At 47.8% G+C, this 14,420-nt stretch overlaps 1 protein-coding gene across 1 annotated transcript; it reads right to left on the bottom strand.

The window, feature by feature from the left end:
- Positions 1-1,580: 1,580 nt before the first annotated feature.
- LOC144124155 (neprilysin-11-like) lies at positions 1,581-6,483 on the bottom strand. Its single transcript, XM_077656812.1, has 4 exons — positions 6,394-6,483; positions 4,289-4,582; positions 2,611-2,736; positions 1,581-2,004 (listed from the first exon to the last, which is right to left on the bottom strand). Exons 1-4 carry the CDS (start codon positions 6,481-6,483, stop codon positions 1,786-1,788), a joined length of 729 nt encoding a protein of 242 aa, XP_077512938.1. The 3' UTR covers positions 1,581-1,785.
- Between the last annotated feature and the right edge of the window lie 7,937 nt (positions 6,484-14,420).

Genomic DNA, 14,420 nt, shown 5'->3' on the forward strand with positions numbered 1-14,420 from the left:
GAGTATTGGGTTGCGACATTCATTCACGTATGCCACACGTTACATCGACGGACGCAGACGAAAGCCCAGTAAAGCCATCGTCAGCTATGGCTCCAAAGCAATTAGGCGGTGGTCACCAGTGAGAACAGAGCGCCGTGGGGTTTTAGTTTGTAAATGGGGATGCGCCATTTGTTGCCATGTGATATACGCGGATGACGCTCATGTCTACCGGGAAGCGGGCCCCTCGATCAGAACGCATAAGAAGCAACGCGAACAGACAAGGGCGAACACAAGACAACGACTTCCTTGTCTGTTCGTCCTTGTCTATTCGCGTTGCTTCTTACTATTATGCATTCTGACCAACAAGCCCAAATCAAGACACTAGTCCCTCAATCAGGCCGGGAGCAGGGGGAGGTGGGGAGGGGGGGGGGGGGGGGAGGGGAAGGCGTGTATCACGTTGCCTATGCTCCCTTGTCACACATCAGCTGAAGGGTTTCAAGATATCACAGCGGCGACGGCACTGTCAAAACCTTCCCTGACACAACCATCGCTGCTAAAAAGTTCCGGACAGTTCACTTCGAACACCTATGAGCACCGGCCACGACTCAAGCCTTTTTTGTTGGGACCAAATTTTCAACAACCCTTTTCTGTGGCCCCTGCGCCAAAAAAACAGCCTGAAAGAAAACCGTTCCTCAGTTGTACATTAGCCTCGGCTATTGAAATGGAGGATGGGAAAAAAATGATATTGAAGCGTCTGTGGCGTGTCAGCAGTGTACGGATATGCGTACGATACCATGCGCAAGGGCGCAAAGACGCAATGGTTGACGCGTGTAATTTTCATTTAGCCGTCCCACAGTCCTCTTGAGCAAAAAAAAAACACTGATGCTCACCTTTACGTAAATACATGAATTTGTTATATGGCAACAACAAAACACATAAGATACCGTTTCTTTCTCTGCACCGGTGCTTATGGTAATTAATATACGCAAATCCCAAATAAAAGCACCACGAATCGTACATTACGGCAACATTCATTCCGTATGTTTGATGCGGAGCTGTGGAAATAAGTTCAACGTCAACGAACCGCCCTCGGCTGTCTAAAGGGCCAAAAATTCAGAAAGAACACTTCTCACGGTTTTGCGACTACGTCTCAATCCCCATACAGGGAGCACTGACCCACTGCAGTTGCCGATATAATTCACCCTTTACTACACCCACACCTGCAACACGCTGGGGAACGAATGGAGAACACATAATGCCGAACCCAAAAGCGACGTTGTATATCTGTCTCTCTCTCTATACCGAGCAGTTTTTGAGACACTGGCACAGGTCACAGCAATGTTAGTCCCATGTTCACAAAGCAAAGGAAACATTTCTAAAACGACCACATTCGACGTAATTGTACTATTAGAATGAAATAATTAACAAGTAGCAAAATGACAGATTACAGGCGTTATGTTTGCACAAGTAGGCTACGAGTATAAACGAGAGTGATGCGATGTTGTCCTTGAACCCTATTGCTTCGCAAAAAAAAAACTATAAAATGTGAAAACAATTTCCTGTGATGACACTTTCCTTCTATAGCTTTCGAGGCTCAAGGTAAATATGGCGAGCTTATAAAATGTCACTAGCACAACGCGTATGCGACTTCCTTCGTCGCATCTACGACGTGACAAATGCGACGCGTCCGGGTTACGCGCCACGCAGTGTTCGTAGGATAGTAGCTGACGTGACGCGTGTGACACAGTCGCACAGTGTGGCCGGCGACGTCACGGCTGTTGAGAGAGGCGTCTGCCGCAGGCTGCGTCACCAGAAGGCGCATCTTTCCTCGGGGTTCATGCGCGCGTTCTGGCCGCAGCCGAAGGCGGCCGAGAACCAACGGTTGTGGCGGAAGGCGGTCGAGCAGGGCGCCTCGGAGCTGCAGCGTACGTAACAGCCCGCGATGAAGAAGGTCTGCTCGTCGCTGAAGTCCTGGAAGCCCAGCAGTCGCACCTCGGGCGGCACGCTGCGGTTGTTCAGCTGGCCCTGCGCACACCACACCACACCGATGCGCAGAGAAAAAGCGCGCGCGAATTCAGTCGACAGAGGGCGTCTTTTGTCAACGTCCTTTTAACAATGGTCGTGTAAATAAATGGGTGGTGGAAGTTAGCAAAGAGCGACTGAAAGATTGGAAGACTGGTGGCTCAAAAGCATAGAAGTGCCATAAGGTTAGAAATGCGGGACTGAAAACGTATTGAAATAAAGGGGCGAATTTTAAGACCAATTCATAACACAGTTAAATAAACGTAAAGAAAAAAAGCCAATCATGGTGGCAACTGCCACCATCCCCTTTCAAAGGAGACGCTCCTATCTTCCTTTCAACCAACCAACCACCCATCCCGTCCCATCTCTTCCCTTCATCACTCTTCACTCCTTCCTTCCTTTCCACCTTCCTTCATTCCTTCCATCCATCCATCCATACATACGTCTGTTTTCTTTCGCAAAGTTCTTTCGCACTAAAATGTTCATGGCATGATGGACCGCGCAAAAGTGCTTGCAGTGTACCAAAGCATCTAGGAACTTGCTGTGAAACGTAGTGTTGCTTAGCCGCTGATGACAGCAAGTTTCTTCTAGCAACACGACTCAGCTCACCTGAAATGCGCGCCCAACTGGCCTCTCGACAGCAGCGTCCCGAAGCACACTAGCGGTGAAATTGTCGGCCGCTTCGTCGCAAGGCTTCGTCGCGTTGGGCTTCTTCACGAAAGCTTCAATCAAAACCTGTTCGATATAAAGACAACGTTAATCCCACGTGACATTTTTTTTCTTCTTTCATGAAGTATTCTTTGAAACAGTGTCAAATGCGGGAGCTGCATTGTGGGAGCACCAAGATCCATGCAGTGGGTCTAACCAACGAAAAATTAAGCACCAGCCGTTCTATACCCCACCCCGGTCTATATTGGCTGCCTTAACCGAGAATAAGACTCGTCTAAGTTCTGATTATCCGTACGGTTCAATTCCGAACACTATCCCTGATCAAGGCTCTTTCATTAAAATGGAAAAGTTCTTACATTGACGCCCGACCTAGTGAAAAAAAAAGCTGTGTAATGCAGTAACGTCATACATCATGCAGTTGTCATACAAATGTCATAAAATAGTATAAAAGTTGTATGACATTTGTATGACAAAGCCTGTATGAGGTTATTGCATCATACAACTTTTTTCGGCTTTACATTGATCCCTGGATTTCTGTCCTTTCCCACTGGCCATCTCATTTCCCCGTTTTTCTTGAAGTAGGATGCGATCTGCACAGCACAAGTATGGTATCGCAACATGTCTAAAAAAAATTAAGACGTTGTACAGGCTGCTGGAGCTGTGTGGACACTATTGGGGACGAAACTTCCCCGTCTGTTCGCACTCCAGGCTTGTAATTAGCCTCTAACACAACTCATTATTTATGTACCGCCGCTCAATCGAGCTATCTTTAACTGAGGCGGGCCATATGCAATAGACAAGTCTGAAACCCGCCGACTACTTCAACTGAACCATTGTTTGCTACAATACAGCCGGGATCGACTTCTAGAAGAAAGGCCGACATGACTCACTGCTAGCTGCGAAGTGTACCGATGCGCCTTGCGAGGACGTCGTTTTCGGCAGCGAAATCTTGCATTCGCACTGACATTTAATTCATAGGCTTCCTCACAATGGCAGTTGACGGGGTCTGAATGCTAGATCTGTCGCGAAGCTGCTATTAGGGAACGCAGCCAGCGCGATGCTGCCCAGTTTATGCGTTTATTTTGACAGCGTCAGACGTTTTAGCCCCGGAGAAACTCCCCTAGCTCCTAAAAATCTCTCAGTCATCCCCATGAAGTGACATCATCACATAGTAAGGTCACATGAATAATTTTCATCAGTCACATGACCTATGATGGGGCTCAAGTTCTTCAACACTTCCCTACACATACAACCGACGCTGAAACTTGCGTCCCACAACTTGCACGTCCGTTTCACTTTTATTTAATGGAGGTAGGAAAGCGCAGGAGAAGCCCTCGCTATCCGAGCTACATAACAAAAAAATGTGCCGGAAGTCACGTGTTTCCTTCCGAAGGGACTACTGGGAGTCTTTGGCCGATGGCACAGCCAATAGTACGTTGGGCGCCTCGGTGTCGTCTGGTTCATTGTCTGCTGCGAATGCGCAAAGGCGCTGAGACGGACGCCAACTAGGGTGAGAGCCCTCACGTTCGGCTTCAAAAATGTGACATCAGAGCCTCTCGTTGCTTCTTTCCTTCCTCCATGTTGTTTTTTTCTTTTTAACAAGAGACGTCAACCGCACCTGGGCAACGAGCCGACCGAAAGAGCCGTAGTTGACAGGGGTGGTGAGCGTCTGCCGGAACAATGGCGGCTCCAGCACCGCCATGGGCACGAGCAGCGCGTGCAGCGGCTGCAGGTAATGCATCCGGACGTCCAGCGGCCGTGCGAACAGGAGAAGCGTGCGGTTGTCAAGACGAGAGCCCAGTGCCGCAAGGCGGCGCTCAGCCAACGCGTTCGTCGCCTCGGCCAATGAACCGAACAGCGTGCGCCGGACCTCGGCTGCCGGTACGGACTCATAAAGCGAGTCCACCACAGCCTGGCGAGTAAAATCAAAAGGTACTGTAGCCTGGTGCGAAAAAAAATGGCGGCAAAAAGCATCGCCGGAGGTACAACAGAAACGAAGCCGAAGTACGCGCATCAGTCTGGTTTTCCTAGAATACACGGCACTCTGGATAGCCTGCAAGACACCTGGCCTAAATTAAAGTAGGCACAAGGGACACAAGGCCAGAGTGTACGCATCAATCTCATCTTCCTAGATTGACACACACACACACACGCACACGTACTCACACACGCACGCACGCACGCACACACGCACACGCACACGCACGCATACACACACTTGATAGCCAGTAAATCACCTATATATATACTCTTTCGAGATTTACGCCCGAAAGCATACTATAGTCGGATAAAAGTTAAGAACGCAGCGGCTTTTCCGCATCAAAGGACCCTCTTCCAGCCAATGGCGTCGGCCGATTCTCGTGACCCTGCTAGTGTGACAAAGCAGGGAGTGGTAGATGAAAGCGTATAGTACCCTCCCTTCATTGTACGGGATAGACCCCTCTCTGCATTGTGGCGCCGCTCCCTGCATTGTCACGCTAGCAGGGCCATGAGAAACGGCCGACGCCATTGGCTGGAAGAGGGTCCTTTGATGCGGGAAAGCCGCTGCGTTCATAAGTTTTATCCGACTATACGACAGCTTCACTGGAAGCTTGGTTATAAGCAAGGACCCACCACTGACTCCAGCATGGCCCGTATGTCGTGGAAACAGCACCTTTATTACAACCGGCAGCTCACAAACCAGTGGTTGCGGAAGCAGAATTGTCACCAGTTTGCTTGAGGTGCATGTTAACCCTCCGTCAAAAGTACATGGAAGGGGACTCCTTCAAAAATATATTTATTTGCATCTAAGGCGCATTGTCTAAATTATAATGGTTCCCCGCGTGATTTGCACAATCGCAGCTAAGTTGTTAATCCGCGATGCTTGGAAGTATGGCGATGAAATTAAATTTTTTTTTAATAATGCCTTCGAAAAATTTGCGACTACGGGTTTGTACACATCCGCCCCAAAGAACGCGGGAAATCTTAAGGTACACCTATGAAACGCTTCGTGAACTGCAATTCACTGCTATTGGTCCGGATTTGTGTATATCCTCTCCCCCCTATCCTATCTTCCGTTCCCCTCACCTCTTTCTTTTTATTTCTCCACTCTGCCTGCTATCCATTATTTCCGCTTCCCCAGCTCAGGTGCTTCAGTATCGATGGCAGACGCCGGCGCCAGCAAAAATCTTGTCCTTCCTTTTTATTATTATTTTAATAAACTACTACTACTACTACTACTACTACTATTGGTCTGTTTATTTTAGTGTTTCCTGATAGCTCATAGATGGCATCGTATACAAGAGCGAAGTCCTGCCTCGGGTGTCGCACACACCTCCTAAAACAGCAGAGCAATAGTTAGAAGTAACCGATTCTGTCAAGAATCGGTAGACAGGCGTCGAGTTCTACAGTCGCCTATGTAGTTAATTAAGGTGCACTTTAAGCAATTTTTGGGGTCCACAACCAGTGAAGCTTAAGCTTACTGTCTTTTTACTCCTCCTGTTCGCAGCATATGTTGCTGAGCTACCTGCTTGAGCTAAGCGTGTGGGTGACTTTACTTAAGCAGTTATATTTTGTGCATTTCATGTAATATTTACAAACAGAAAGTTTGATTGCTGGTGATTGAGCACGGTTAATTTGGTCTGCAGGAACGTATTAGGTTAGACGGCGCGCGTTTGAAAAATCTTCACCGCGCAGCATGAACTGGCAACATATTAAGAGCTTGTACCCGCTGCAGTCACTCACATCGTCCAGGGGCAGCATAAAGATACGCTCCATGGTGCGCAGGCTTTCGGCCATGTGGAAGCGGCCCGACGCCTCCAACAGCTCGATCATCTTGGCAGCCACGTCGTGGATGACCCCTTCGGCGGCAGTCACCGTGCTGGCGTTGGCCGCTGTGTCTGAGGCGTGGGCGTACGCGGAGGCAACGGCAAGAGGGAGGTCGTGGTAGATCGTGCGGATGCAGTGCCTGAACCGCTGCTCCTGCACGTTCAAATGAGTCGCGACAGCTTTTAACAGACTTGATCTGCCTTAGCGCAGATGGCTGACCCGAAAGCTCCGGTTACTCGAAGTGTTAAGCTTCACGACCAAATAATTGCGGAAGCTCGACAAGTTTACGGTATCTGCCCTACTAACGAGTTAGTCCCTCGTTTCGATTAAGACAAATGTTGCGTCCTCGAAATTTCCAAAATCCCCTGGTACATCCCGGTGCTAAAGCGATTCTGTTTTGCTAAGAGTCTTGAAGAAAGGAACACGTTCACAGGTGAGCAACAAAGGGTAATGCTAGACTTTTCCAGCTCTGACAAAAACTGTTGGGAAGATGCTGCCCACATTTCCCGCGCTATTAAAAAGTTGTGTCGGCACAAGTAAATAAGCTTCACCAAGCTTAACGGCTAAGCTAAACACGCTGGCTAACATATGTGGTAGTAAATCGTTTTTAACCTCTGTAACCATTGGCCGAAAAAATGTTCAGATTTTACAACGGCTCAAGTCATTCATCCCCATGCTTATGTGGAAGCCAGTGGACGCTATCTTTCCAGGAATACAGAACTTTTGTCACAGGTGAATGAGCTACGATTACAAAATGTAAGCCGGTGCACATTATTCATAATAGAGCTGGAAGAGACATCACCAGTGGTTCCGCCAACTGGCCTTCTTATGAACTTGAGTCAACGTACTTATATAGACCTCGAGCAGACACAAAAAAAACTGAAATTGTTTGACTTTAGTCTGAAGGCACTCTATAGGTTGTCTACAGACAAAAGGCAATTGAAATTGTTATAGCCTTTAGTCTAAAGGCCATTTGTAGACTGTCTATGGACAAAGCTAATTGAAATTGTTATCGACTTTGGTCTAATGGTAGTCCATAGATTGTCTACAGCTGAAAGGAAATTAACTCTTATATAATTTGGTCTAATAGCAGTCTACAAACTGTCTATAGACAAAAGAAAATTGAAATTGCTTGAAATTGTATGACATTAGTCTGAAGGGAATCTATAGATTGTCTATAGACAAGGGGCAATTGAAATCGTTATAGCCTTTAGTCCGAAGGCAATCTATAGATTGTCTATAGATAAAAGGCAATTGAAATTGTTATAGCCTTTAGTCTACTTACAGTCTGTAGATTGTCTTTAGACAAAACTGGAAATTTTTACGGACTTTGGTCTAATGGTAGTCTATAGACTGTCTGCAGGTATAAGTAAATTAAAATTGTTAGACTACTCTAATGGTAGCCTTCACATTGTCTATAGACAAAAGGAATTCGAAATTGTTCTAGACTTTGGTCCAAAGACACACTATAAATTGTCCATAGACAAAGGAAATTGAAATGGTTAGAATTTAATCTATATAATAAAGTATATAGACTGTCTGTAAGCAGAAGAAACTTAAGACTGTTAGAAACTTTATTCTACAGATAGCCCACAGGTAAAAGGAAATTAATAAATTTTAGCCTGTAGACAGTCAGTACATTGTCTATAGAAAAAAGAAATGTCTAAAGGATCGAAATAGTCCACAGAAAGTGTACAGAAAGTCTATAGAGGATTTTTGTAATGGTGAGGCGAAAAGTCGCGTTCTCGTGTTTCACCGCCCTGGGCAGGTCGGCTGCGTGGCCTGATCGAATTAATCGTGGCATGCGCTCTTTGTTCCGAATTACCACTAGTTTTCTCAGATTTATATACGTGGTTTTGTGGTACCAAGTCGTCAGTCTGGATAGACCGGGGTTCTAACTAACGGCGTTTTCAATAAGTGTCACACAAAACTGCCGCGCACCGAGATTCCAAACCATGACAACACAGCATTTCGACCTGCTGCGTAGACTTCCAAGAATTCTTTACACTTAACAAACACTCTGCCATGCTTTATTCAATGCGTGCCGCACTTCTCTGTACCGCTTTACTGGGATGAAAATGCAAAACTGCTTAACTGCTAGATTTGGGCTGATCAAAAATAACCAGAAGCCCCCTCTGTCGCCACGTGTTGGGAAAACCACACCACGCCGAACAGCGGGCCACCAACCTGAAACCCTGTAGCATGTGGTGCCGCAAAGGACCTGAATCCCGACCATGGTGTTTGTTGTTAAAACCCTTTTATTTCGTTGCTCCTGTTTCCGGTGAAAGCACTCATCGAACTGTTTCTTTGTCATTCACCTGCATATAGAGCTATGCGTTCCGAAGTTTCCATCCACACGTTCTAAGTTGAGCAGCCTCAGTGGCCATAAAAGCGGCGGCTGTAATGGCCAGACTCAAGACGTAGTCCTTCGGATCGCTTTGTGGCGCACCTCTTTCTCGCCTGGCGGAGCCACGGCACTGAGCGGCGCGAGCTGGCGCAGCATCAGCCAGGCGGCGACCATCGCGGCGTCGTCGGTCATCTTGAGCACAAAGTACTCGAGCATCGAGAGCAGCGTCGATGGCTGCACAGAGGGCGCAACCGGTCGACCCGCCACCTGCGACGCGATCCGGCGCCAGGACTCCGCGCCGATATGCGTGCCCGACCACAGGCTGCAAAGCATGCGTCAAGAAAAATTGACAGGCGCTTAGATGGTCGGATGCGATGAACTGCGTAAGCAGAATGCGCTTTTAGGATGATGCTTTTCTATATGATTTAATTGCATTGGATATTTCACTTGGTATTTAAATGTGTTGTCTTCCACTTTTAGTTACGATACGTGTTCATTGTTTGTATTTTTCTTATAACTGATTTGATGCTTTTAACGCGATAGCTTTAATGCTCCCGTTTTGCACAAAATCCGGGTGGGTGGAACTTTTACGAATGGCAGTGTGGGTGGGAGTGGGGTGGGATGAAGAAGTGGATCGAGGGTGTCGGTGTGTGGGCGGGCATCCCCCTAGCTACAGTGTTCTACAAGGCTTCTAGAATGCTTCTAGAGTGTTCTAGAAGGCTTCCAGAACACTGTACCCTGGCTATGGGGTGCAGTGTGGAGGTGGCTGGTGGTCGATGCTCATTAAGGGTGGAGGATCCACGCACCAAGGCTTCACACAGGCCGCCGCGATGGCGCAGTGGGTATGGTGCTCGGCAGCTGCCCCGCAAGACGCGGGTTCAATCCCGGACGTCGTGGTCGTATTTCGATGGAGGTGGAATGCTAGAGGCCCGTGTACAGTGTGATGTCAAGGGCCCCAGGTGGTCGAAATCATTCCGAGCCCGCCACTACGGCGTCCCTCACTGCCCGAGTCGCTTTGGGACGATAAATCCCATAAAAACAAATTCTGAGGGCACCTAAGTCTGCTTACGTGGAGGGATTCGAAAGCATCTCACTTGTTTTTTGCACTTCATCCTGACGTAGCATGTTAACTCCAGTCAGGTTACTCTACTATGACGTCACAATTTTTTTGCATGTAATCCAAACGCCGTCTTTACCCTTTGCCACGTGATCCTAGTATGACGTCGCACATTTTGGACATCGATTCTGGCCTAAATCGGCCAATGTCAAATTTTTTATGGGGGTGGGGGCTCAGGACAAATTTTGGCAATGTCCCGGGCCAAATAAAGTCGCCATAGTGCCGCCGCGGTCGGGTTCGAACCCGGGAACTCCGGATCAGTAGCCGAGCGCCCTAACCACTGAGCCACCGCGGCGGGTTTGGACACGTTTTGCGGGCACAATCTGCGGACAACTTCCGGTGACAGGTTTTGCTTCTCGTGAGCCATACAGTACTTTCACATTAATTTTTTTTTTTCACGCAAAGCCCTCACTTACCGTGGCGCCACACAGATAAAGCCGCCGGCACTTTCGCCAAGTGCCGCAGTAAAAGTGAAAGCAGAGAAGACCTCGAATGGCCTAAGACTTGCAAGTTCAGCCCACAGGTGATCGAGTTCGTGGTGCTGCATATTACAGCACACGTGTGAGGATCGACCGAGCGAGACGGCGTTGATTTTTTGGCTCTCCACAAATGTCAGTGCAAGGATGAGGCCCAAAAGGCTTCCATCCACAGTGATTACAGAATGTTTTTCGCATAAGACCTCTACCTCAGAGATGAAAATTGCCTTGCTTGGATCTACATGTGTGGTGCTTAGAGAAAGGTGAAGTGCGCGAAAGGACGAAGAAAGAAAGATACACCAAGGAGTGACTTATGGTGACTTCCAATCGCAGAGTTGGAGCACTTCTGAAGCAACGTTTCCGGCTCTTTTCGGAGCAACTGTATTCCAAACGCAGATCTGAGGCACGGATCGAGTCTTCCAATCGTAGACAGGGAGCGGTTGCCGAGCCGAGATTGCTCCGTGGAGCAGTCGGGACTGCTCAGCCGAAATCGGCGGATCCGACCGGAAGTTTGCGTGACTTTCTTTTTCAGCGGCGATAGCGGCGGCCTACATGCTCTGGCCTGCATGCTCTGGCTAGAGCAAGTGTACTCCAATCGCAATTTCAGGTCGCGCGCTCTGCGCCGGATTCAGGCGCTCTGTCACAGAGCGTGCAGACCGCTCCGGGCCTGCGATTGGAATTCACCATTAACAAGCGCATTTAGGAGGTGGTGGCACCATGGCCCGCAGAAAGACGAACGATGACATTTTGAGTGTGATCTTTTGATTTGTCCCGTCCGCGCTACTCGCTAGTTAATCTGTCATGTGGAAGCAACTCGTCAGAACCTTCACACCACGTTGAGCAACAAGTACGGAAAAGAGCGCGCCTCGCTTGTCCAACTATGCCTGGCAGCGCATCAACACCATCAGGTGGCAGGAGTCGAAAATAAAGCTCCGATCATCGCTTGTACCCAGGTCGATGAGCGATTCCTGTTTACTTTTTTTTTAATTATAAAATAATAAAACGTCCTGCCATATACTTCGAACTATAACCACATCGGGAAGCATGCGCAAAAAGAAAATAAACATGTAACACAGTGGACTCCTGGGGTTATCGAGTACACAAGCAGTTGAGCACATTGCACGCAGTGTTCTAACCTAACTACTACAATGAGGACGACTGTACAGCCAGCTGCTGGCAAGCGCATGTCCAACATTTTTGTACAAAAATTTTGAGTATTGGAAATTTTAAAAGTACGTTTATAGAAGTATTGAAGGTAATGGTCCATTCTTCCGACGTGTAGCAAGATTTTTTTTAAGTTTTTCCATCGTTCTCATATAGCAGCTAAGACTGCCAGAGAAAACCAATAGGAACGCTTTCGACAATCGCAAAAACGTTAACAAAAAAAATTCAAGCCTGCTGACGGGAGATCTGCGGATATATTGATTTTACAGTGAAATCGTGCAATATATGTGAAAAAAATTGCGTTCATAAACCCTTTCCCGTTCAAAAATGCTGTTGTCCAGAATTGTTGGGTGTGATTGGTACCTGGAGTTCGATATGAGCGCGCTGAGCAAGCGATCCGCGCTGGCGACACCGCGGACGACGTCGGCAGACTGCTGACGACCTCCTGGCCACCGGAAGGCGCCCACAACGGCCACCAGCTCCTGATTGTACTTCTCCGTGGGCACTAGTTCGGCCCGCGTCGCCAGCCAGTCGGACAGCTCGTCACTGCTACGCAGTGTCAGCACCAGCGAGCCCCCCAGCTGCGCAGTACATACCGACGAAATTGTAGATGGACTTGGGCTACATCTGTCCTAGAAAACCGACGACCCTAAAGGCGGGAATATTAAGAGGAAGCTTAGCCTTCTAGATGGAGAGCTGTATAGATACGGTGTAGATACAAGGGCAAACTACTCGTGTCTTTGCAAGTGAGGCAAATAACCACCCAAGGGTTTAAGTTGCTCTCACTGACACATAAGTTCGATCTACGAAGACGAATATTAAATCAGCAGCGCAACAAACAGGACAAACTAGGCGAAGACAGACAATAGCGTTGACTATCAAATGAAAAAATTTCTTGCAGCAATAGCAATAGTTATACTACAGGGACACGCCCACAGCACAAAGAAACAAAATGTGACACCAAGAAGCAAGATTCTTTGTAATTTCAGCCATCAAGAAATTTTACCTCTTATTCTCGGGCTTACAGAACGAATGCTTACGTATTCTATTCCTCTGCGATGAATTCCATGCGTTTCATACAATACGCACACAAGCTGTTGCTTGTATCTTCTGAGAACATTGCTTTTGTTAGTTTGCAGTGCACTTGCAGGCGACCACGTGTTCACTTAAGTTCCTCCTCGCGCCATCTTTGACATATTAGTTTTGCTCTCTAAGCATATCATTTAGGCAATGCCCAGTCTGCACTTTGTGTGATGACCCACATGATAACTATTTAGTACCAGACTTCTTTTTGGCACTCATGAAAAAGTTTTTCATCTTTCTTTGTTTCTTTCCTCCCTTGTTCTAGCGGCGTATCGTCTAATCCTACTAAGTTTATGAAGCTTTTTATGCCCATAAAAGCCAGCCGACGTCGGATCGCCGCAAGGCCTTTTTCATATGATGACTGACTCCATGCACATAGAGGATCACAACTGTTTTTGCTTGTCCTCCTTGCTCCTATGTTGTCGTGGCTGCTCGGTGGAAATATCTCAAAATCTTGTAGCAAACACTACAGAGAGTATAGCGTCCGGCAATTCTGCCATGCGCAACCTGTGCAGTTGGCCCTTGAAGCTTTCCTCGATGCGATGACGGCATGACCTACATGTTAAGGGAGTTCAGAGCACTTGTGGCTACATTGGAACATTGTGGCGTTCCTGACATTGAGTATGCGGAAATAAAATATTGCCGTCACTGGGCTTCGAACCCGCGGCGTGGTGACTGACCAGCTTTGCTGGCCACTGCACGAGAGCACTATGCAATCGCTGCAGCCGGTCACGCTTCGTGCTAAGCTGCAACACACTCTAACGCTGCGTATTGCACGTCGTCGTCTTCATCAAGTTTCATCTGCGCCGCGAACAGATCAGGTCAGGTTAACCTTGACCAGAAATTAATCTGAGTCTAATATCGTCGCCAGACGTGCCGACGACTCAGCAAAGCAAAACCATGAGCCAACCAGACTAAACTCACGTATTCGCACGTTTACTTGGTGCAAATACCCTAAAACCCTACGACTTGTTTTTTACTAGCTTAGAGTGTGCCAAGACATGAGAAATTTAATCCTGGGGAGCAGCACCAACATATGTGCTCTGGGCCTATGAACAGGCGCAAGCCTGCAGGAACTGGAGTCGGTTGTTTTCAGGTAATTCCTTTCTCGGAGTGAAGTCCTTAAAGTCCTTGCGAAAACCTTGAAAGGGGTCTCCATCGCTTTGAGGTCCCGAATCAGATGCCTTGCAGACAATCAAAAATTGTCTATATAGCGAAACCCGCTCAACGAGCTGCTCCTTTTCAGGGCTTCTTTCACTTTTCTGTCATATCGGCCGAGTAGCAGGTCACTAAGAAGCGGAGCTACGCACGACCCTATACACACTCCTTTTTGCTGGTTGTAAAGCCTATATGTCAAGGTTTAAATGTGGGACACAGACGAAACGGTCAGTCTCGAAGGAAACTCGCGGCTAATGCCGCAGGCTCTTGGAAACCTTACGATTCTGATTACTTCTATAGTTTCCTATACCGCTTCAAACAGAAGATCGTGTGGTAGAGAGTAATATAGGCCCTTAAAGTCGGCCGATAAAATGCTTGCCACTTCCAGGAACTGTTCTTCGACGTACTTGAAAAACTTGCTCTGGCTTTTTTTATCAGGAAAGGGTCATCCACTGCTAGCAAGGAAAGGCAGTCTTGTGGGCAGCGCCCCATAATATTCTGTCGACTGCCTAGCTCCGGTAAACACTCCACCGTCTACGCGCTCGTTTATTTCCTTCCATCTTCGACCACGGTATGGGAGCTGTACACGGTGTCTTAT

This window comes from Amblyomma americanum, chromosome 3 (assembly GCF_052857255.1).
Source record: "Amblyomma americanum isolate KBUSLIRL-KWMA chromosome 3, ASM5285725v1, whole genome shotgun sequence".
Classification (NCBI taxonomy): domain Eukaryota; kingdom Metazoa; phylum Arthropoda; class Arachnida; order Ixodida; family Ixodidae; genus Amblyomma; species Amblyomma americanum.

Coding starts and splice junctions, on each gene's coding strand:
- LOC144124155 (XM_077656812.1), bottom strand. CDS start 6,483: ATGATCGAGCTGTTGGAGGCGTCGGGCCGCTTCCACATGGCCGAAAGC. Junction 2,737..4,288: donor TCGGTCGGCTCGTTGCCCAG/GTGCGGTTGACG, acceptor TATATCGAACAG/GTTTTGATTGAAGCTTTCGT. Junction 2,005..2,610: donor CAGTTGGGCGCGCATTTCAG/GTGAGCTGAGTC, acceptor TGGTGTGCGCAG/GGCCAGCTGAACAACCGCAG.